The sequence below is a fragment of the Candoia aspera genome, chromosome 4 (assembly GCF_035149785.1).
Source record: "Candoia aspera isolate rCanAsp1 chromosome 4, rCanAsp1.hap2, whole genome shotgun sequence".
Lineage (NCBI taxonomy): Eukaryota > Metazoa > Chordata > Lepidosauria > Squamata > Boidae > Candoia > Candoia aspera.
In genome coordinates, this window is record NC_086156.1 from 90,096,666 (window position 1) to 90,121,586 (window position 24,921).

Below are 24,921 nucleotides of genomic sequence, written 5' to 3' on the forward strand. Positions count from 1 at the left end.
CCAAGTATCTCTGATAACCACGGCCATGCCACCGCCCCTACCCTGGGGTCTTGGCTGGTGCCACGTCCAGAAACCAGCTGGGCACATCTTAGAAAGGGGAACTCCCCCCCTCTTCTCCCAGCCAGGTCTCCATAATACATGCCAGGTCAGTTTCTCATCCATGTTCAGATCATGGATGAAGGTGGCCTTATTACATGCTGACCTGGCATTCAGCAGCAGCAGCCTACAACCCAGGGCCATCCAGGGCCCAGGAGTGAGTTTGAGGGGCTGGAATGTGCCACAGGAACAATATACCTCTGGCCTGTTCCTCATAAAAGCCTCATTACTCATCTCCCACCATTTCTCCCTCTACCCGTCACCACTGGGATATTATAGCCTGCCTTCATCCTTTCAGAGCCCTCCCCCATCCCCTGTCCATCAAGGTATTTATTGTACTATGGCCATAGCTGCTCAAACTACTAGATTTATATATCCAACATACAGTCATTTTATATAAATCAATTATGCTATATTATATTACATAAAATCCTTTAACAGTAATATTTTATTCCATTTTATATTTTTAATATGAATTTTAGTGTAAGCATTTTTTATCTGTAAACTTTTCATTACCTTATGCTGGTCAATGACTGTAATAAAGATTTTTATTTGAGATACACACATACCCAGCTGATACATAAACATTTTTTTTATTGTGTCTATATCTATACAGACAGATATATGAACTTTTTATAGTGTCTTAACTGCCTCACTCACACTCTCCCTTATTCATACAGGCATTAGAGACCATTAGTATGGGATGTTTACTCTGTTAAGCAGTACTTTCACTTCTGGACTTGCATTTAGCTTAAGTAGGAAGTTGGAAACAGGGAAAAAAAGTGACTCCTTTCTAAGCTTCATAGAAATCCAGCACTTTGGTCAAGTTTTTTCTTGCTAAGTTCTACCCTGTCCTTTCCAGTTGCTTCAATCCTTCCTCCACTTCACAGATTTCTCTTTCTGATCTTGCTTGCTCCTGCTGAGCCTTGAATTGTAGATTCCTCCCTTCCCTATAGCAGTGTTTCTCAACCTCATGAACTTTAAGTTATGTGGACTTCAACACCCAGAATTTCCAAGCCAGCACTGAAGTCCATGCTGGGAGTTGAAGTCCACACATCTTAAAGTTGATGAGGTTGGAAAACATTGCTCTAGAGTTCCTCTCTCCAAACTTCTCTGCTTTCCTCCAATGGCTGCCCTTGCTCCTCAATACCCAATTGTCCTCCAATCCTCACAGCACAACACAGCACCCCAAACCACCTTCACTGCATGAGGGATCCACTCCATACTAATTTTTAGCAAAAGACAGACAGACAGCTCACAGCTTCTAATCTAGAAAGAAGTGTCTAGTTGTTTCTATCTGGCACTTCACCCAAAGTGAGTAAATAGGCAAAAATCCTAACCTTGAGACTAATTACAACACTGTGTGAGCCCCAAGGCAATGCACCTTGCCACATGCTATATCTTCAGTTTTTGAGAAATTGGAAATATTTCCAATTTGTATTTTCTTGAACTTTGTTACACAGAGATATACACATATATACACTGCAAATATGTCAATGCACAGCATTATATGGCAAACCCCTGCCCATCTTTGGGGTCGAGAAACACAAATAATTAAGGATGTTGAAAAATAATTGAAGTAGATAAAAATCATGAAATGGTTTATAATTCATAATTTCATATCATGTAGTACCCACTACCCCTCACCACCACTGCTTATAAAGAAAGCATTAACTTTTAAATTTTGCACTGCTGCCTTCTCAATATGAAATTTACATTATTCCTTCTACCTCTAGAGTTGCAATAGGAAAATGCAGCAGGTTGCTGAAATTATGCAAGTCTTAGTTTGCCCAGTATCCAGATGGAAAAATTGGCTGTATATGTTTAATAAGCTGTAGCTTAAATAATAATAAAAAAAAGGTATTATAAACACTCATAAAAGAATGCCAATTACACATAGTGTGTATATTTTAATCTGTATTTAGTTTTAGTTTTATTGTAAACTGCCCAGAGCCTCTTTTACGAAATTTGATGTGTCTCTGTGTGTGTGAGTATATCTATCTGTCTGTCTGTCTGTCTGTCTGTCTAAAACAAAATTAAATGTAGTCAAATTATTCCTTAAATCCAATCAAGAGCAAAAAACAGTACTTCTCTCTCTCACACATATACCCAAAATCACATGCATACATAAAATATTGACTTCCATTGTATACTTCATCCATGTAGCAATATTTCATGTTGTGAGATTTATTTTGTTAAGAGGAATAGAACATTAACCCAGACAAATGATGTAAGTCCTCTTCAGATAATCCTAATGCTATAGGGGAAAGGGAAAAGAAATGTGCTGTGCTTCTGCCACTTCTTTTCCAGTCTGTTCGTAGAAAAAATCTAGAGAAACCACAGTGTATGAATATAAAGTTGCAGTCCTCTTAGTAGCTAGATAGCCTGCTTTTTGCTCAGGTGCAGATTGAACTTCCTGTAGTAAAATGCACTTACAGAAACTCTTCACATCTTCCCCAACCTGGATTCGCTGATCACTTTTATCTAACCTTATCTCTCTCTCTCTCTCTCCCTCCCTCCCTCCCTCCCTATCTATCTCAATACATAGATATATTCCTTCACTGTATTATTACTATGAAATGTAGACTTGTTTTTCTTTTGTATTTCACAATTATAGCAATTAAAACAACAACAACACATAAACACATGGGGGGGGGGACAACTTCCCAACCTGGGAAAGTCATATTTGGGAGGGCAGTGAGGAAGAGATGCATGTTACCAATTTATCTTCACATTTTTTCATATATATTGCCACTCACAGGAAGACTTAAAAATAATTGGTTAAGACAAAACATGCTGGAAGACTTTTCTGAGAGCTTTCTTAACCTCAGTGTTTCTCAGAGAATATATAAGGGGATTGAGGACTGGAGTCACCACAGAATAAATAATAGCAATCACCTTGTCTTCCTCTAGAGAGTACATTGAAGCAGGACGAAGGAACGTATAGATAATGGTGGAATAGTAAAAGCTGACAACCAAGAGGTGTGAAGAACATGTGGAGAAGGCCTTCTTCTTTCCTTCTGTGGAACGGATTCTGAAGATGGTCCTCAGTATAAACCAATAAGATAGGAATGTCAGGGCACAGCTGCCTATGGCAATGACAATGGAAGCTGCAAAAACCATGATTTCATTCAGGCTTGTGTCTGAGCAGGAGATCTTGAACATTGGTGGCAGCTCACAGAAGAAATGATTGATGATGTTGGAATCACAGAAGGAAAGCTGTAGTACAAGTCCTGTCTGAACTGAAGAATTTATTATGCCTATCAGCCACAGCCCAGCCATTGTCCCAAAGCAAACGTCCTTCCTCATGATGACTGTATACTGGAGAGGGTGGCAAATAGCAGCATAACGGTCAAAAGCCATAAATGCAAGAAGCAGGAGTTCAGTTCCTAAAGTCAATGTGAAGAGAAATACCTGTGCAATGCAGCCAGAGAATACAATGGACTTTCTCTGGGATAAAAGAATCTGCAGTAATTTGGGAACTATCACAGAAATTGAACATACATTTATGATAGACAAATTGATGAGCAAAAAGTACATGGGCGTGTGAAGTTTCCTGCAGACACTGATGGCAAGGACGATTAGGAGGTTTCCCAGCAAAGCCACTCCGTAGATGAGGACGAAAGTCCAAAAGATGAGCATTTGATTTTCAAGGGAACTGGAAAATCCTATCAAGATGAATTCTTTAACAGTAGAAGAGTTCTTCATTTTCAAGACTGTGATGCAGGAGAATGAAGCGGCATATCACTTTGTGTAGAGATCCCCTTTCTTGGCATGTAGAATATTTTTCAGTCTATTAATAAACATCTCCATCATTTGGTAGATTCATAAAAAATTATATTATCATACTGAAAGAAATCCATATTGACATAGCACTGTTTTAGAGAAACTAATGCTTACAAAATATATGAAAACTCATTCTTTTCCCAAAAGCTCCTATCCAGTCAAGATGGTTAAACCTGTGGGATGGGGGAAAAGGTTGGGGAAAACATTGTAGTGAATGTTGAAATGATGCCTACTCTTTGTGAATCTTAAGCAGAATGTTGAAGGGCTCGGGGGTAATCCATACTGGGACATAACAGATACAGAAATCATATTAACTGGGCCAGATACTCTTCTTGATAGGGAATAGAAGCAACAGTAACAACAACAACAAATGCTTGCTCACCTTTTTTGGAAATAAAGTCCAGGCTTTTCCATCCTGGCTTTTATATGGCCAACTTGATGGTTCATAGCAAAATACTTACGTTAAATCATAATTCCCCTTGGTAAGGAATCGGTTTAACTACTGGCTGGAATAAATCATTTAAGAACTACAGAGTGTTACCCAAGTGGTTTGCATACAAGCAAAGTCATGCTCAGTTTTATTTTCTCTGAATAGCTAATCCCCATATCAGACTACTTTTTCATCTCCCTGCACTCTCCCAGCAGGTATAGCGTGGAGTTTGGATGTTGCTATTAGAGAAAATAAATTCCAGAAATTCCTAGGATTTTCAACATTGTTTACTTATCTTTCAAACACTGACCTTACTTACTAGAGTTTATACAAATTGCCACTGTGTAACAATTGGCCTTCATGCTCAGAGAACAGAACAGAATCAATCCCTGATATTAGGCCCCACTGCTGTTATAAGCAAATTTGATCCAACATGTCTACTGTATCCTCAACTGTAGCATTTGTGGAGTGTCCTTTTTCTGTATGTGTGTCTGTGGGGGATTTCAAGATGGTGGTAGATGAGACAGGAAGGAAACTCATATTCAGACCTGCAAGACAGATCACCCGGCAGCTTGTTTGTGAGCTATGAACGTAAATTATATAGAAGTTAATTTGGTGAAAAATTAGAACAAATAGAAACTGTATATACCTTGGTAGAATGTTTAGTAAAGTTGGGAAAATAGATGGGAAAAAAATTAAGATGTGCAAGTGCTGGTAGAAATGTAGTATATAGTATGTGGCTTGAGGTGACGAACAAAGGCTTCTTTATTAACAAAAATAACAGCACGTGCTTCCCCATTTCTTATATAGAATGAAAACTGGATATATTAGGAGAAACATAAAAGTAAGTTGCTTGATTAAATCTGAGGAAGGTTCACCCACTACTTTTATTCATGCACACTCTGGCTACTACAAAGCTGAATGCCATGAATCTAGGTTAGCCTAATAAACCCTGAGGGCTTATTCATCACCACTAGAGAACCTCATAGTATGAAGCTGATCCTCAATTCTGATTCAAGGCAACCACTGCAAAGCGAAGGCAGGGGCTTCTGCCTCTCCTTGCCTCAAACAGGGATTAGAGAGTCAGACATGCCAATAGAACTTCTTGTCTTCTTGGCTGATCACATGTAATATCTTACCATGTGCCACGGTATAAAGGACTTTCTATGCTTTCTAGGAACTCTAAGACTGAATGGTCCTGTGATACATGGCTCCCTTCATGGTGATGACAGGTAGAACAATACCTCCGGATCCTGCTGCTAAATATTATCTTATTTTCTTATCTGGATCTAGAGACATTTGCATGTGTTTATTTGAGAACAGGATCCTGGCCACTTTCAAGGGGGTCCACAGGGTCAGTCCAAACTATCAATACAATGGCTACAACCATGTAGCCAAAGCACTGTCCCCTTTTTTTCTCCGGTTGTGTGTGTCATACATGTTGAAGCAGCAGAGCTTTGATTGTGTGGTGTTTATGGCTGCCATCATGAATTTTGACCCCCTCCCATCCCACCCAGAAAATGCCCTGGCTATTTTTACCAGTCTTAAGGATACCATAAGTCATTCTGCAGGGGGAATGGCAATTGTTTCAGGTATCCCTTGCTTGACTGATATTTGGAAAGGGACTGGTCAGGACAGAAAAAGTGACGCAATGCAGTTTTCCTCCCACTGATAAAGTCAAAGTGTAACTGAATCACTAAATAAATACGTCTCAAGTGTACACCGTGAACTGCTTCTTCTCTTCTGCTCCTTTTAAAATTCTTCCTTTAAAGCTTCATAACCATATATTATTGGTTTATTTCTTTAGACATAAAACCTGAAGAAAATAGCCCAGAGTAGTCTGTGCAAAGCACTCCAAAGCAGAGTATGCTAATATAAATGAAGCCTTTGGAGTTATGAAAGCAGGCAAATATTTCACCTTTTTTTTTTTTAATGGAATAGGTGGGCTATCCCAGTGAAGCACCTACTAGTGCCTAAGCAGGTAAGGGATTGGTAAGGTAAACAGTGGATAGCAGAATCAATGAAATGAGTATACCAGAGATGGAATTTTTCAGAGGTGCGGGGTTGCTCCTCCTCTTGCTTGGCTCTTTGTGGGCAATACCCCACTTCATCTTACTTACCAGTACTTCTGGGCTGGAATTGCCAAGTATAATCAAGAGGATTTTGTCACTGTCCCTTCACATTTCCAGATATGCTGCTCAACAGACAGATCTCCTTTACTGAACAAGCTAGATAACACTTGGCCACCTTTGATATATACTGAGAATTCCACAGTGGTTGTTGAAGCCACCTAGCCTGGATGATCTTTACACAGTGCTGGAGAGAAGGTTTCTCCAGGCTACTCATATGCTGTGAACTCTGGGAGAGAAGGATGATAGGGGCTCCAAACCAGAAAAAAGATGATGCAACATGGTCACTTTTCCAGGCTTCATGGCATTTTATGTCTTCCTTATATTTTCAGGTTATAACAAGCAGCAATGCTTGTTCCTCTGATGATGTGCAACTGGATTCACGTGCTGTATATTTATTTATTTATTTATTTAATTTATTTACTTTATCATATTTTTATCACCACCCATCTCCCCCACACAGGGGACCCTGGGCACTTCACAATAAAAACAATTTAAAATTCAATAAAATCATAAATAACAATAATCGATAAATACAATGAAATCCAAGTAACAACAGCTTTAATTCAACCCATAAGGGGATAAGACCAGTCCCGGCAGGACTAGGGAACCAACCAACTAGTATATCATATAAAGGAAATCAATGTAAACCAATAAAAAGTGGCATAGAAGTTTTTTTTTTTTTTTTAAACTATTTATAATGGGCAAAACATTTCAAAAAGAGTAAAAACAATGACAAAACAATGCAAAACAATATTCAATCATTTAAAATATATATACAGAATTAAAGCATTAAGAAAATAATGTTTAAAAAATCAGCTAGTGTAAAAAATGACATAACAGAGGTATAGGATTACTTTTTCTGGAGACTATTTTCCTAAAACTCAAGATTTGATGGGCAATGTTGCTGAGTGTCAGAACCTGTTTGAACATCTGCTTAACCATCAATGACACAATGTAGTCTATGAATGGATCTTGGCTGAACTGGGAAAATGAACAAACAAACAAACTCCATTTCAATGTATTGGTCAACTCTTGATGTGAAACTAATAATACTTTATAGAAGCAAATAAGAGACTTGGAAAGGGACAGGAAGTTTTATAGGCACACAGACACAGTTAATTCTCCAAACTAAAATGATATTCATTGTTATGGTACTTTCATTAATTAAAGTCTTAATATTAACAGTGAATTTAACTTTGTAGTTTCTATTCAGATTCATCTATTCAGATGTTACTGTTATTTATCTGATAGCTTTACATTATCTTACATTGATGAATTACTGCAATGAAGATTCTGACTTGATTTTCAATTCATATACATACATTTATATACTTTCACTTCGGCTCTTGCTTTTAGCTTAGTGAAGGCGATGGACAGAGAGGAAAAAAAAAATATCTCTTTCCTGAGCTTCTTAGAAATCCAGCACTTGGTCAAGCTTTTTCTTGGTAACCTCTGGTATGACTTTTCCAAATCCAGCAGTCTTTTCCTCTAGCCAGTTCCTTCCTGATCTTTCTTGTTCTTGCTAGGTCCACAGTTCTTCCTTTTTCCAGGGTTCCTCTCTCCAACCCTCTGCTTTCCTTTCAAGGCTCCACAGTCCTTGCTCCTTGATACACAACCCACTTCCAATGCATGCAGCACAACACATACAACCACCTTCATTGCAGAAGACACCTAATTCTTATATATTTCCACCAGGCCTGCTCACAGTTCTTAATTAGGAAATAAGCTTCTAGGAGTCCATGTGAAACTTTGCATTTAATAGGTCAATATACTATAATCCTAACCTTGAGACCAAAAACAACACTTTGTGAGTGTGGGACAATTCTTTCTAATTTCTGATGTTGAACTCTATTATGCATGTGAGTGTATGGGCACACACACAGAGCAAATACTTCACTGCACCATCTAGCAAACATTGATTTTTAAATTCTGCACTGCCTCCTTGTCAATATGCAATTTATATTACTTATTTGTAGGTTTAGGACTTAAGTAGGAAAATGCAGCAGACAACTGAAGTTATCCAAGTCTTATTTTGTCTAATGTCTAGATCAGCTGTATGTATTTATGAAGGCATATATGAGTAAATACATTTGTGAATGAATCTTGGTTTAGTCTCTAGTCTAATAAACCCTTACATATTAAATATATTTTTTTAAAAAAATACCAATTACACATACCACATATACAAATGATTCAAAACAAAATTAAATTCATTCACTCAATATATTCCTTAAATTATATCAAGAGCAAAAAGTGACCTCTCTTTCATGCATATCCATATATAAAATATTGCATGCCATCGTGTATTTCTTCCATGTTCAGTATAGCAACATTTCAAGCCAGGAGATTCACCATATTAGCAGGAATAGGATATTAACACAGACAAATGATTCAAGCCCTCTTCAGATATTGTTAACTCTGTAGGGGATGAGAAGAGTAAGTATGTTCCACCACTTTGGTTGTAGCCTGTTCCTATAGAAGAGCAAAGGAGAGGTCGCAATGTCATGCATGTTAATGTAGTTGCAGTCTTCCATGTAATTGGATACTTGTTTTCTGCTGTTTGAAACTTCAGTCTAAAATGCAATTATAGACCCCCTTCATGCCTTTCCCATCTTGGGTTCATTTAAGCACTACAAAATGGATCCCCCCCCCCCATATTATCACAATTCAATGTAGACCTTCACTTTCCTGGGAACATATGTATGGTGAGAATGCATGTGACTAATTTATCTTCACATTTTGTCATATATTTTGCCACTCACAAAAAGACACAACAATAATTGGTTAAGACATAACTTGCTGGAAGAATTTTCTGGCAATGAATTTTCTGAGAGCTTTCTTAACATCAGTGTTTCTCAGAGAATATATAAGGGGATTGAGGACTGGAGTCACCACAGAATAAATAATAGCAATCACCTTGTCTTCCTCTAGAGAGTACATTGAAGCAGGACGAAGGAACGTATAGATAATGGTGGAATAGTAAAAGCTGACAACCAAGAGATGCGAAGAGCATGTGGAGAAGGCCTTCTTCTTTCCTTCTGTGGAACGGATTCTGAAGATGGTCCTCAGTATAAACCAATAAGATAGGAATGTCAGGGCACAGCTGCCTATGGCAATGACAATGGAAGCTGCAAAAACCATGATTTCATTCAGGCTTGTGTCTGAGCAGGAGATCTTGAACATTGGTGGCAGATAACAGAAGAAATGATTGATGATGTTGGAATCACAGAAGGAAAGCTGTAGTACAAGTCCTGTCTGAACTGAGGAATTTATTATGCCTATCAGCCACAGCCCAGCCATTGTCCCAAAGCAAACGTCCTTCCTCATGATGACTGTATACTGGAGAGGGTGGCAAATAGCAGCATAACGGTCAAAAGCCATAAATGCAAGAAGCAGGAGTTCAGTTCCTAAAGTCAATGTGAAGAGAAATACCTGTGCAATGCAGCCAGAGAACACAATGGACTTTCTCTGGGATAAAAGAATCTGCAGTAACTTTGGAACTATCACAGAAATTGAACATACATTTATGATAGACAAATTGATGAGCAAAAAGTACATGGGCGTGCGAAGTTTCCTGCAGACACTGATGGCAAGGACGATTAGGAAGTTTCCCAGCAAAGCCACTCCGTAGATGAGGACGAAAGTCCAAAAGATGAGCATTTGATTTTCAAGGGAACTGGAAAATCCTATCAAGATGAATTCTTTAACAGTAGAAGAGTTCTTCATTTTCAAGACTGTGATGCAGGAGAATGAAGCGGCACATCACTTTGTGTAGAGATCTCCTTTCTTGGCATGTAGAATATTTTTCAGTCTATTAATAAACATCTCCATCATTTGGTAGATTCATAAAATCATGTGAACATATTGAAGGAAATCCATATTGAGACAGCATCTTTGGAAGGCAATGAAGTTTAGGAAATAGTTGAAAACCTCTAGGTTTGCAAGTGCTTCTTACCAGTCAAGGTGGCTAAATTGCTGGGGTGCAGAGAAAGTTGTAGGAAAGAAGCAGTACTGTTGAAATCATGTCTATACTTGTTTAGTCTTAAATAGGCTTTTGAAGGGCTTGCTGACATCCAAACTGGATCATAGCCGATACATAAATGGAACTTTCCAAAACTTAAAAACCCAAAAATCTCTATGGAGGGTTACTCAACTGGTTCACATATACGCTGAGACATGTTTATTTTTTTATTTTCTCTGAATAGCTAATCCCATGTCAGACTACTTTTGCACCACCCTACAGTTCCCTAGTGGTATGCTATGGAGACTGGATGTTTCAGTTAGAGAAAATAAATTTAGAAGCCCCTAAGATTTTCAGCATTGCTTGCATATCTTTATAGTACTGGCTTTAAGTTTCATCTTTAAAGTTTTTCGAACTTAAAACTTTAAATATGTTTTTTAGGCAATGGTTCTTTTTTTGACCATTGCCTTGGCAGCTGCTCTTCCTCCCATCTTTCAAGGCCATTCCCTTTTCCTTCTACAGTAATTTGGTCAGTAGCTTCTCATGAGACCATATTGACTGATTATGTGTTGTAAAGTCAGTGTCAGCTCTTAGCGACCACATAAATTTTCTTAGGGATGATTTGTTATCAGCCTGCCTTCCAGATCCCTGAATGTTACATTCATTATTGTTGTATTTGGGTCTGTCTGCCTTGTTGCTGGTCATCCCCTTTTTCTCTTTCTTTCCCCTTCCCATAATATTTTACACTTTCCAAGAGAGCTGGGTTTTCACGTAACGTGTCCAAATTTTGATGGTTTGAGTCTGGTCGTGTGTGCCTTGAGTGAAAACTCTGGATTGATTAATTCTATGATACATTTGTTTGTTTTCCAGGATATTCTCAAAAATCTTCTCCAAAAGTGTCAATATTCTTCTTATTCTGCTTCTTCAAGTCCAGCTTCACATCTACAGAGTGTCACAGGGAAAACCATTGGCTGCACAGTCCTTTGTAGGCACACTGTAGGTATACTGTAGATATATCATGGCATCTGAATATCTTTTCCAAGGCCTTCATTGCTACTGTACCAAGTACCAGTTTGCAGCACATTTCTTCACTCCTTTGGTTCTTTATTGTTGATAGTCAATCCTAAAAGGCAGCAACTACCCATCATTTCAATAGGTTCATTGCCAATTCTAAGGCTGTCGCTGTATCTTTTCATAAATTTAATAATAGATACAAATTAGTAATAGATACAAATTAATTAAATTCTTACAATACAGAATCAATTAATATCATATTATATTCATGGGGTGCAGAAACAATTCAAGGTACATGTAGAAAACTCATTTGTAGATCTTTCTCTAAGTTGTCTGATATTATATTAAAACAAACGAAAAACAAAACCTGTGGTTAATTAATATCTCAAAGGTAGAGCATAATCACCAAATAATTATTTAGACAGTTACACTATGTTATATAGCAATAATAATTATAACAATTACTAGTTATACTAGTTATATAATAAATATAATAATGAATACATTAATTATTTTAGACAATTACATCAAGTTATATAGCAACATTTAAGAATGACACCTATGTCCATTAAGTCATGTGGTTTTTTTCTTCTTCAATTATGAACAAATGATGAAAGTAAAAGTTTCAAAATCCAGATAGACAGACAGACAGACAGACAGACAGACAGACAGACAGACAAATAGATAAGAGAGAGAGGGTACACACATGCTGTGGATGAATTTATTTCCATTTTACATTGTGTAAGAGACTCCCAAGGATAAAATGTACCTTATAATGAAATATGGTTTTCTGGACATCAGAATTATAGAAGCATTTTGTTGATGAACCCTAAGACCTTGGAAGCAACCTGAAATTTCCAGTGAGCATTTTCATTCCTTCTTTAAAATCTTTGTTTCTCAAAGAATATATGAGTGGATTGACAACTGGGGTTACCACTGAATAAATGAGAGACACAAGCTTGTCCTTCTCTAGGGAATAGACTGAAGCGGGTCTGATGTATGTGTAGATGATTGCTGAAAAGTAAAAACTGACTACAAAGAGATGTGAGGAACATGTGGAGAATGCTTTCTTCTTCCCTTCAGTGGAACGGATTCTGAAGATAGTCCTCAGTATAAAAAAATAGGATGTTAGGGTCAACCCACAACTACCAATCCCAAACACTACATCTGAGACCATTGTCATAGACTCATTTCTACTGGTATCTGAACATGCAAGATCTAATACTGGAGGTATATCACAGAAGAAATGATTGATGACATTGGAATCACAAAAAGAAAGCTGCAGCATAAGTCCAGCATGTAAAGCAGAGTTTATCATTCCAGTAATCCATACAGTGGTTGCCATGCCGATACATACTTCTTTCCTCATGACAATGGTGTAATGCAAAGGATGGCAGATGGCAGCATAGCGGTCAAAAGCCATAAATGAGAGAAGGAGCAGTTCTGATCCTAAGGCCCATATAATGAAATATACTTGTGTGATGCAGCCATAAAATGAAATTGTTTTTCTATGGGTCAAAAGACTCTGGAGTAATCTAGGAGTTGTAACTGAGATAGACAATATATTCACTAAGGACAAATTAAATATGAGAAAATACATGGGTGTGTGGAGTTTCTTGAAAGTAGATATCGTATAGATTAGTAGGAAGTTGGCAGTTAGGGCTGTAACATAGATGAATGCAAACACCCAGAAGAGAAGTGTCTGTACTTCAGGGGAATCGGTGAGACCCAGTAAGATAAAGTCTGTAATGGCCGAATGGTTTTTTATTTCAACAACTCTGAATCCAGTGACCTGGAAAGATACATTATATTATTATTTTGTTATTGATGCAACCAGCCCATCATTTGTAATATTAAAGGTAATTAATGAGTGAATAAAAAAACAAACAAACAAAAACAGATACTTTGCTTTTAAAACTCTTGATCAGTCAAGAACCTGAGGTAATGATCAGATTTATCCACTTTGAAATAAAATGCTTTATATATTCCAATCTGGTTGCACGTGTAAAAAACTCTTGATCTTCTTGATACTTAACAATCATACGTGATATTTATTTTTTCCATAAAGTATTCCCATTTCAGAAGACATACTAGATATGGGACTGTTCTTTCTAGAAAGTGTTACATAAGCAGTTAACTTAAAGGGGATTGGGATTCAAAGATTTATGCAATCATAAAGTTAGTCATCTTCCAAAAGAAACTTCTTACCTTACTGCAATAGATCATATAGCTACTTATCTAGAAAATGTGATTTAGTTTCTTCTAAATAACAACACACAGCAACAAACATTAAATAACATGTGATCTGTGCATTTCTGGCATTAATTAGAGATTATTAGCAATGCAAATTGTCATTATGGGATTTTTACTCTGTACTGGGACCATAATATGATTTTAAAGGCCTTATTTTCTGGCCACTTGCTGTGGTCCAGAACAGACTGGGATCCTTCTGTCTTCAGTGTGGATCATGACAAACTAATAAGCAATTTCCTGGGACTATGCAAATTTTTGCTTCTGGGAATTTATTTAAGGAAATTTGATCAATTCTTCAAAATTAAACTGCATTATTAAAGGGGATTAACAGTTTGGATGGAACTGTTAAATGAAACCAAATGCCTCCAAATAATTGTGATAATTTAGAATATTTTTTCCTTAAACTGCCGTAATGTGATGAGACAATTTGAAATCTGATCATTCTTAGCTTTCTTAATTGAACAGACTTTTTCTGCTCCTTAATTTGTAGTTATGAATTGAAGAGGAAAAACTTTGTTGGCAGGACATTGTGTATTTGCACCATATCATTTGGAACACTATTCAATTATTCAGTATTAGTAGTAAATTAATTATACTTAGTTCCAGTTACTTTTATATTTCTGTTCAAAGTATTATGAAAACTGGATTGAATGCTTGCTTTTAAAAACTATGATGTCTTCCTTATATCATTTATCTTCTTTCTATAGGATTTAAATCTTTCAAAGGTTAGAAAAAGAATCTAATTAACTTTATTTGTATTTTCTTCATTTCTATATTTTTAAAGCATAACTTTTTTGGTGATAATGAATTGGAAAACTATTTACAGCATTACCTAATTCTCTCTGTTAATAAAGTGTTATGCATAAGACAATCAGTTTTCTGAATAGTGTGTTTAATGATACACATGGTTTAGCAAGAATTAGCATTAGTGTTCAGAAAACACATCTGAATTGATAATCCACACTCAGTGCTTTTAAGCTTCTGAAATCACAATTGCCTTAAAATAGTACATTAAAGAAAAACAAATATTTTGTAAGATTTCTTTTAATGTATTATATTAGATTTTTTATTATTATTTACCATATGAAACATGAGGATTAGTCCCATTCCCTGAAATCATGCTTTATGTTTATTATATAGAAAGAGAGAAGAAAGAAAGAAAGAAAGAAAGAAGAAAGAAAGAAAGAAAGAAAGAAAGAAAGAAAGAAAGAAAGAAAGAAAGAAATAAGGAAGGAAGGAAGGAAGGAAGGAAGGAAGGAAGGAAGGAACGAAGGACAGGCTATAAAAAAGATCAGAAGAGTACATTTCTCATGAAGAAAATATGAATTGTCTTATATATGCATATGGAGATATAAAATTCAGTTCTTAACCAGTTACAGTCAATTTACTTTACAATAGAAGAAAATGAGAAAAAAAAAATATAAACTAGTACACACAATATATATATTGAAATAACCCTCCAAAAGAGACTCCTGACCATAGAATTCTTGTTCAGAAAAAAGACCATTGTACATTTGCCTATAAGAATATATTTGTGTGTGTGTGTTTGAATCACCCTTATCCATTTCCATTGTCCACATGTTTATTTCCAAATCACTGCTTTGTAATTCAAAAGACAACAAACATCTAGAAGAATCAGTTATTCTTCCAGTATAATTTTACTTCTGCAGAAAAGATGGCCAATATACTGTAGCACATAAACACACTGGACAAAAAAATGTTGCAACTTGAGTACCATATCTCCAGTAATTAACTGAACCCTTTTTTTCTCATTAAAAAGTATGTAGGATTCCAGTGCCCATGAAATAGTATATTTTACTGACATTTATATCCTGGATATTCCATCATAGAGGTGAACAAAACTTTGAAAAACTGTTCTTTGAAATGTACAGGAACACATAAAAACATTTCTTTTTTAAGCATGAAAACAGCTGTGTGACTGCTTTGAAAGCACTTCCTTGTCTCCTTTTACATTTGCATATGCAGCTATTTTTTTAATCATAAAACTTAAAAAAAAAATTGTTACAGGATGTACCATGCTTGGATGGCATTCTATTTTCATTGCAAGAATGAATGAATGAATGAATGAATGAATGAGTGAATGAATGAATGAATGAATGAGAAGCCAGATAAGAAAGATATGACATGAACTTGATTTGATTGAGATGAAACAAAACAGTTGTTTTCTGATAGAAAGTTTACAAATAATGTGAGTAATACTGAAATACAATTATGTATTCCTCACTCCTTCTTTGTATCTAAGATTAATTCTCAGGAACTGCACTTGTATCTTTTCAGTTTTCTGGTAGGTGGGAAAGACCTTGGGAGACAGGGCAAAAAGATGCTGCCTAGGGAACAGTCAGATAAGAGACAGCATAGCCTGCAGCTGGATAGTGGGTAGGGCAAGAGGGTCAGAAATGAGGCTCCCTAGTTTCTTGGATTGTAAAGGAGATGGTGGGAGAATTGTACTTTCAGACTTGCAAGATTCTGTTAATGTAGCTTTACAATAAAGTAGAATTAGCTTCCTGTGTGGTCTACCTGGTAAGGTTGACATCAATCTTGCAAGTCTCATTCTTTCTTCCAAGGAGAGGAATTTCAGGAATAGCCTCCAATCTTCAAGGAACTCCACTATCCAGCTGTGGGCTATGCTGTCTCTTATTTGATCATTCCCTAGGCAGCACCGCTTTGCCCCATCTCCCAAGCTCTTTCCCATGTCCCAATTACAGTAACTTTATGAGCCTTATAACAAAGTTACACTTATTCTGATAAAGGCTGGCCACTATAGAACATTCCAAGCATTTTCTTTCCATGGTGAATTGCACATGTTGGAAAACGGAGAGGGTTGGAGAACCATTATAGAGGGAGGAGCAAAGTAAAGCTGCAAAGTGGTAAAATGGCCCATGCAGGCCAATCCCTTCATTTAATTATATGAGCAGGACCTGCAGGTGATAGGAACACATACCAATATACCTCTTAATAGGAAAAAAAAATATTTCAATAAGATCTTTAAATATGAGTATCTATCTAAGTTTCCCTTCTAAAATAATGAGCTAGAATTCATTTGACTTCTCCAAAAGCATCTGGAATGGTTTTAGAAGTAATAAATAATAATAAAGTGGGAATGTAGAGAGGTGTTTTAGACATTTTGCAATTTCTAGCCTTCCTTTGTATGCCTTATCTGAATCTTATAAATCCCTACTCAGAATCTGGTGGCGGGGACTTCTCATCCTATTTACTTTAGGTTAACAACGGTGGCTGATGGTGAGCAATGAAAAATACGGAGGTTTATGGTATGGGTCAAACCAAATTAGTTCATTTGCTAAAAGCAGAATGATTCTATTTTAATGGAATGAATCTAACTATATGTTATATTTCCATTTTCCACAATATTTCCATTAATTAATATTTCCATCAATTAATTTGAGATGTGTGAAAGAACTGTAATGCAGTGAAGAAAATAATTTCAAGAAAAAGTATAAGTAACCATCTGAGACAAAAATGTACTTAATAAGATCAGCAAAAGTTAAAACCAGTCTATATTGTTTCCTATATTGTTTCCAATATCATATTTATTAAAAGCAGTGGAATTTTAGTGTACCGGGTTTAGTCTGGAACTAAATCCCTCCCTCATAGATGGGCAGAAGTTGAAGGAAAAGTAAAAAGGTTGGGGAAATGGAAACAGTTACCTTCATTCTTATTTCTTCTGTGTTCGTGCTGGACTTGGCTTTTCTGTGGATAGAAATAAATTTGGTTTGGCATCTATCAGCTGCAAAACACTGAGGAGAGCTGAGTCTGTGGGAGGCACCCTTATCTCCCAAATAACTTAGTGTCCCAGTTAGAAATGTTTCTTCTAAGAAACTGATGATGAACTTGGGAGAAGGACCTTGGAGACGTGAAGAGGCGGATGATTCTTCCAATTCTGATGCAATTTTTGTGCACTGTGTCTACATTTGGCATTTTTTAAAAAAGTCCAACTTTCCTTTTAGTTTTCATCAAGTTAAATCCACTTGTTTAAATGCTCTTTTAAATGCAGTTGTTTCATTGGGGAATTTACAGCACATTGTTGCCTCTCTAATAGATGTAAGCCTGGATGAATTTCCAAGGTCATACTCTGCAATAGCAGGAAGAGAGAGAGTTCTTAATGTATGGAGTAAAACACAACTACAGTTTTAGATCCAATGCTTCCCTAAGTTTTATGATAATCAATTGTACAAACATGCTTAGGTTAGGAGAAATCAGTAAGGAGGCAAGAGTTTGCTTGAATCTTTCTCAGTGGATTTTTTAAAAATATACTTTTCACGTGTTCAATGAATTTTGTATATATTTTCCCCCACTCCAAGTCCTGCAATATTTCCTCATTGTGGTGATGGTTTGTTCTTGGGAGGGACCAATGAATAATGACAGGGCTGTGAAACAAGAGTATACATGTATGTCCCAGCAGGGTCACCAAAGGTGTGAAGATTATCCCAGCTGCCCAACTAAGGCAGGGGGACACCTATTTGGTCAGCAGTGATACAGGAAAATGCTGGAAGTGGATTATCATTTTAGCGGCAACAGCAAAGGTATCATTTTATACTGTAAAAGAGAAGACAATAAGCCACTTCTGTGTTTTACCATGAAAAAAACATGGATAGATATCATATTGATGACATGAGCTGGATGATGGGCCCCGGAGTTTGAATGACATTCCTGATACTATTGTAGAATAGCTGAGGATATTTCAGAGTATTATCTATGTTTACAATGTGGCTAGATTAAAGGCTTTCACTGCTGATGTTGCAATGCAGGAAAAGAAAATCTGAAGCTGCAAAGCAAGAATTACAGTGGGAACACAAATCGTCAAAATCATGAACATGGGAAAGTGCAACACAGTGAAAGATGAAATCAATTGACTACACAATGATATGAGGCATCAGCAAATTGAAATGGATTGGAATTGGACACTTTCAATCAGAATATTACCTCTTCACTACTCGTGATATGAATAACAAAGAACTGACATTGCTTTCATAGTTGCAAAGAATACAGTGAAGATGGTACATGGATGCAATGCAGACAATGACCAATTAATATTAATTAGATGTCACAGACAGCCCTTTAATATCCTGGTTATCCAAGTGACTGCTTCAACCACTGATGGAGAAGAAAGTCTTTTGTGGTTATGCTCAGTCTGAAACCAACAGAATATGTAAACAAATGCTTCTCTCTTTCATATCATATATGCACACATAAAACATTGTATGCCATCACATATTTATTCCATGCTAATTTCCAGATTCAGGACTGGGTTTATTACAGACTAAAGAGTAGCAATAATCTTGTCTTCCCCCAGTTCTTAAACTTTTTTTTTTTCCTCTCAGGACCCCTTCCTACTTTTAAAAATTATGGAGGACACCAGAACAGCTTATGTTTGTATGGATTATATTTATCAATATTTACCATATTAAAAAAATAAAATTGATGCATTTGCTACCACTACTATTTCTCACGATTGTTTGATAGGATTGTAATATTGTATTATATTTCAACAAAGGATGGCAAGTAGTTTTGATTCTGTAACTCCTTAGAGGGTGTCAGGGGACCCCTAGTGATCCTAGAGCCACAATTTAAAAAATACAGCTATAGAGAGTACAATGAAGCAGGTTGAAGGATGTTTAGGTAATAGTGGAATGGTAAAAGCTGATTGCCAAACAATGGGAAGAATGTGGAGAAGGCCTTCTTTCCTTCTGTGGAACTGATTCTGAGGTTGGTTCTCCATATATACCAGTATGATAATTGTTGGTGGTTGGGTGAGATCTAGCTGTAGACTGGTGACTTGTAGAGTACCTTATGGCTCAACTTTCTCCCCGCTGTGACTTAATATCTACAGTACATATAGCCAATGTGTAAGTTAAGTACCATCTATATACTAATGATGTGCCATTTACGCCTCCGCCCCAGAGCTGCCCAAGTGATGCTGTCAAAGTTCTCTTTCAGTGCCTGGAGGCTTTGAAAACCTGATTGAGGAGGAACAGGCTCTAACTGAACCCTATGTAGACTGAGTGACTGTGAGATTTTTGGACCCATGGATCTGGAGAATTTCCACCTTTAACTTTGGTTGGGATACCTCTCCTTCAGAATGAATTGTTACACAATCTGAGGATCCTTTGACTTATGGCCTTTTGGACACTACCTCAAGCACTACCTCCTTTCTCAAAAAGCCTGACAACTTTTTGAACTGGACTGTTTCCCTACAGATTTCTAATCAAAGTGCTGGTTATTACCAATAAATCCCTACACGGTACAGGGTCAGCAGTCTGCAGGGTCAGTCTATCTCCAGTGGTCTCTGCCCATCCCATCAGGTCAGGAAGCCTGGGCATGTTCTTGGTCCTTTCTGTGAAAAAAATGTCATCTTATGGGACTGAGGAGGTTCTTTATTGTGGATGCTGCCCTTTGGAACAGATTCCCCATGAGGTTTGGACAGCCTACACTTTATTGTTCTTTTGGAAAGCTTAAAAAAACCTGTGTTACCTGAGGTCCTAGGGGCAGGATATTAGGTGCAGCCTGGTTTGTGGTTTTGCTCACTACTGAATGCTGCTTCCAGCACTTTCCTATTTTGTGCTTTATTTCGGTGTCCATAAGATACATTGAAATGTCAGTTTGCCCCTCTGATAGATTCTTAATTAGAAAACTCTTTTTTCATACAGTGTACAATATTTGAGCACAAAATATTTTAAGGGTAAAATGCCATGATATAGGAGGAATAAAATATATAATTGTTTAAAAATCCTAATCAAAAGTTATACAACAAATGAATACTCCAAGAAAACACAGGAGGAAGGAGGAAGGAGGAGGGAGGAGGGAGGAGGGAGGAGGGAGGAGGGAGGGACGGAGGGAGGGAAGGAAGGAAGGAAGATTGTAAATTTCAAAGAAACCTACCCTAGACTTTTGAAGTGTTTTCATTAAATAGTAGCAACAAATACAAATGCAAAAAAATGCCAGCCCTGCCCATTTACTGTAGTGTCACTTCCTAATAATCTTACCCATTGCAACCCTTGATATCCTTTCCAGGCTGAGAAAATTACTTCATGAAAGGATTTTTTTCATTCATTCATTCATTCAATTCATATCACAACTCTGAATGACTTATAATACTTTGAAAGAATACAAGCAATGTGATATAACATATAGACCAAAGCCAAGGAGCCAAAGCAACAAAACTTAAAGTCCAGGAACCACTGACTTGAACACACATGAAAATGACTTGCAGGTTTTATGCTGAGTTGTAACAGGTTAAAGGTAGTAAAAGAGCATCATAGGTGGCATAGAAAGCACCATGGCTTTTTCTTGTTCCAATTGTTTTTGAATTCTCTTCCAATTCTCATTCACGTGTGTGTGTCTGTCTGTGTGAGATTCCCAAATCTATGGTCTTCAAGGTATTTCCACCTAGTGTTTATGCTTTTTATAATGAATGACAGATTCCCAAGCACAACATATATCATAATAAGAAACATTGTTTTTCTACACATCAGAATTCTAGGAGCATTTTGTGGATGAACTTTAAGGTCTTGGAAGCAATTTGAAATTTCCAGTGAGCATTTTCAGTGCTTCTTTAACTTCTTTGTTTCTCAAAGAATATATGAGTGGATTAATAACTGGAGTTACCACTGTATAAAGGAGAGCAATGAACTTGTCCTTCTCTACAGAAGAAAAAATGATGTAAGTGTAGATGACTGAAGAAAAGTAAAAACTGACTACAAAGAGATGTGAGGAACAGGTGGAGAATGCTTTCTTCTTCCCTTCAGTGGAACGGATCCTAAAAATAGTCCTCAGTATAAAAAAATAGGATGTTAGAGTCAACCCACAAGTAACAATCCCAAAGAAAACATCTGAGATGATTGCGCTAATATGAATTATACTGGTGTCTGAACATGCAAGATCTAATATTGGAGGTATATCACAGAAGAAATGGTTAATGACACTGGAATCACAAAAAGAAAGCTGCAGCATAAGTATAACTTGTACTGAAGTGTTTAGCATTTCAGTAATCCATACAAAAGTTACTATGCCAACACATACTTCTTTCCTCATGATAACAGTATAATGCAAAGGGTGGCAGATGGCAGCATAGCGATCAAAAGCCATACATGAGAGAAGCAACAACTCTGTCCCCAATGTCCATATAAAGAAATATACTTGTGCGATGCAGCCATAAAATAAAACTGTTTTTGTATGGGTCAAAAGGCTTTTGAGTAACCTGGGAGTTGTAACTGAGATAGACAATATATTCACTACAGACAAATTGAATATGAGGAAGTACATGGGTGTGTGGAGTTTCTTGAAAGTGTATATAGTAAGCATGAGGAGGAAGTTGGCAGCTATAGCTGCAGCATATATAAATGCAAACACCCAGAAGAGAAGTGCCTGTAGTCCAGGGGAATCAGTGAGACCCAGCAGGATAAACTCTGTAATGGCTGAATGGTTTTTTATTTCAACAACTCTGAATCCAGTGACCTAAAATGATACATTGTATTATTATTATTTTATTGACTTAACCAGCCCATCACTTTTAACATTGAAGATAAATAATGGAGAATAAATAGGCTGACCACACGTCCCATTTTGAACAGGACAGCCCCATTTTGTTAACATTTCCCAACGGTCCCGACATTTTAATATAAATGTCAATTTTGTCCTGTTTTTTAAAAACGTTGGAGTCATTATTGGGAAAAGCGGGAAAAAAATGAAATTGAAATTGAAAAGGAGGCTGACTTGAACTTAATATTTTTACCCTGTAATTTGATTCTTTCAAGATTAATAGCCTCTTTCTACTGTATTAACTCAATTTTTAAAACTTAAAGGAAGAATCAAATAAACTTTATTAATATTATTCTCATTTCTTTTCTTTTTTTTAAAGCCTAAGTGACTTCTTTAGGTTATAATGAATTAGAAAATTATTTCTGACTTAACCTAGTTATCCCTGTGAATGAAGTGCTACTAGTTAGAAAAAATCAGCAGCATTCTGATAAGTGTGTTTAGCCATACTTGTTAGAAAAAACAGAAATGTTCAGAAGTCACAGTTAATTAAGTTGCTCATATTTACTCCATGCCCTTTGTCTTATGAAATCCTGCAACTTAAAATAGAATATTAAACAAACAAACAAACAAACAAAATTTTGTGGATGACGTATAGAGGGAAAGAGAATAATGGGAGCTCAGTGCTATAAGCCTGCATGCTCCATGTAAAGCCCCTTGTTGTTTCTGATGTGGTCGTTGCAAAATCCATATGTAGTATGAGATATTTATCATGCTGGGCCTATTTGGGAGACACATTCAATGAGGTGAAATTGGGCATCCCTGGTTGAGTCAGAGATGTATTTGGTTGCATAAAAAGGATTATGGCAGAGTTTTGGTTTGGTTTACTAATTTTCTGGTTTCCAGTTACATTAAAGTTCTCCCCCACAAAAAGCAGATACATGATTTCAGTTATTATTTGACTTTCTTAAAACTCCATTAAATTTGGAATTAGTTCAGATAAAAAGGGGTTTGAATTCTAGTTACAGGTTTGCTCTAGTTCATCCTTACTCATTTATGTCACAGGTAAGAAACATTATCAATAATTTAAAATATATATATATTAGCCAGTCTTTCTGTAAGTGAAAGACTGAACTTTATGCCACTCTGCCCCTCTCCAGAATTTAGTAAGGGAAAAATAAATCTCTCTCCCAATTAAATTAGGGATAAAGGTTGGAAATGAAACATGCAAAGAAAGATGTAGAATGATTCTCTTTAAATAGAATGTATGTTATATTTCTATTGGAAAATATGACAGTTTGTGAGAGAATATAGTGCCATCAGGAACATTAGTTCAAGAAGTCCCAAAGTGTTAGAATATGAGTGTTTTAGTTAAAATAAAAAGTGTTGGAAAATATCTGGGAGAACTATGTAGTTCATAAGAACACTAACGTGAAATTCAGTCAATATTACACCTAATATTACACCTAATCTATCTAATGTAGAAGATATTTACCTTCATTTTTATTTCTTCTTTGTTCTTATGGGACTTTGCTTTTCTGTTGGATGGAATATATATTTTGGTTTGGCATCTATCAGCTGCAAAACATTGGAGCCAATCACTTTTCTTCAGTCTCATCAGGAAGGCTGGTTCTTTGGTAGGCACCCTTATCTCCAGAATAACCATTCCAGGTTAGAAATCTCTCTAATAAACTGATGATGCACCTAGGGGAAGCACCTTGGGGACTTCAAGACTTCAAGAGAATCCATAATTGGATGTTGCTAATTATGGAGCAACATTTGTCAAAAAATGAAAAGGGGGAGAACAGAAATCTCTCCCCACCCTGTACTACCACAGGCTTACTGCCCCCATCCCCGTCCCCATGCCCTGATTCTTTTTTCCCTTCCCTTCCCTTCCCTTCCCTTCCCTTCCCTTCTCTGATAGACCAGTGTCACCTGGATTTTCTGAGAAGGATTTATTCTGCTGAAGGGAAGAAGAAAGCACATGTTCTCATTGTAGTTGGTTTTTACTTTTCTGCATTCTGGATTCTCTTGAAATCCTCAAGGTGCTTCCCCTAGGTGCTTCATCAATTTATTAGAAGGAAGATTTCAGAAAAAGTAAATATACTGGGTTTTCTCCCTGCTGAAGATGGGTCTCTGGAATATGTGCTTCTCCACTGCCCATTGTGGTGCCCCTTACATGTTTTCCCTGATGCTTGGCAGGCTGGCCCTGCATAAGATGACCCTCTGCACAGATGCCCCCCTCTTTTCTCATTTTCTGTCCCTTGGGTAGACCAGATTCCATTTAATTTGAGGAAGTGGCACTTGGGAGACAAATTCTGTTCTGAACACCTTCCTCTGATTTCTCCTCACTTTCCTTAGTGTTTGGTGGTAAGACCAGTGCCCTGCTGCCCAGCAATGTCTTCCTTGCTACATCAACCCTCTGAAACTGAATGGTCCTCCTGTCTCCCACCCCTTGTCTCTGTATTTGCAGAGAAATCTGTGAATTCTCCAGAACTTTCTCCTCATTTGCTATTAGCATGCCCAATCTGGCAGAAATCTATTTTCATGATTTCCTTCAATGTTTAATGTTTTAATTGTGATTTATAACCTGTGAAAGGAAGTAGCTCTTTCTTTATTTCTTAATGTTTTTATTCATTTGTTTTACAAATTTCTCCATGCTATGTACATGTCTTGCCTGAATAAAACATTTTTTCAGTGTAAAATCCCCAGAATAACCATTACAGTCTAAGTAT

General features: G+C 36.8%; 4 protein-coding genes across 4 annotated transcripts; all 4 read right to left on the minus strand.

The window, feature by feature from the left end:
• Positions 1-2,877: 2,877 nt before the first annotated feature.
• On the minus strand, positions 2,878-3,804 carry LOC134496509 (olfactory receptor 13G1-like). Its single transcript, XM_063302235.1, has one exon. The coding sequence runs from the start codon at positions 3,802-3,804 to the stop codon at positions 2,878-2,880; it is 927 nt and encodes a 308-aa protein (XP_063158305.1).
• A 5,424-nt stretch (positions 3,805-9,228) lies between these two features.
• Positions 9,229-10,170, minus strand: LOC134496510 (olfactory receptor 13G1-like). Its single transcript, XM_063302236.1, has one exon. It carries the CDS (start codon positions 10,168-10,170, stop codon positions 9,229-9,231), a length of 942 nt encoding a protein of 313 aa, XP_063158306.1.
• A 2,078-nt stretch (positions 10,171-12,248) lies between these two features.
• Positions 12,249-13,645, minus strand: LOC134496511 (olfactory receptor 13G1-like). Its single transcript, XM_063302237.1, has 2 exons — positions 13,628-13,645; positions 12,249-13,211 (listed from the first exon to the last, which is right to left on the minus strand). The coding sequence occupies exons 1-2, from the start codon at positions 13,643-13,645 to the stop codon at positions 12,249-12,251; spliced, it is 981 nt and encodes a 326-aa protein (XP_063158307.1).
• A 7,566-nt stretch (positions 13,646-21,211) lies between these two features.
• On the minus strand, positions 21,212-24,350 carry LOC134496512 (olfactory receptor 13G1-like). The gene is made up of 2 exons (XM_063302238.1): positions 24,294-24,350; positions 21,212-22,165 (listed from the first exon to the last, which is right to left on the minus strand). The coding sequence occupies exons 1-2, from the start codon at positions 24,348-24,350 to the stop codon at positions 21,212-21,214; spliced, it is 1,011 nt and encodes a 336-aa protein (XP_063158308.1).
• Positions 24,351-24,921: the final 571 nt, after the last annotated feature.

Coding starts and splice junctions, on each gene's coding strand:
- LOC134496512 (XM_063302238.1), bottom strand. CDS start 24,350: ATGGGCAGTGGAGAAGCACATATTCCAGAGACCCATCTTCAGCAGGGA. Junction 22,166..24,293: donor TTCAGCAGGGAGAAAACCCA/GTATATTTACTT, acceptor GTATCATTTTAG/GTCACTGGATTCAGAGTTGT.
- LOC134496510 (XM_063302236.1), bottom strand. CDS start 10,170: ATGAAGAACTCTTCTACTGTTAAAGAATTCATCTTGATAGGATTTTCC.
- LOC134496509 (XM_063302235.1), bottom strand. CDS start 3,804: ATGAAGAACTCTTCTACTGTTAAAGAATTCATCTTGATAGGATTTTCC.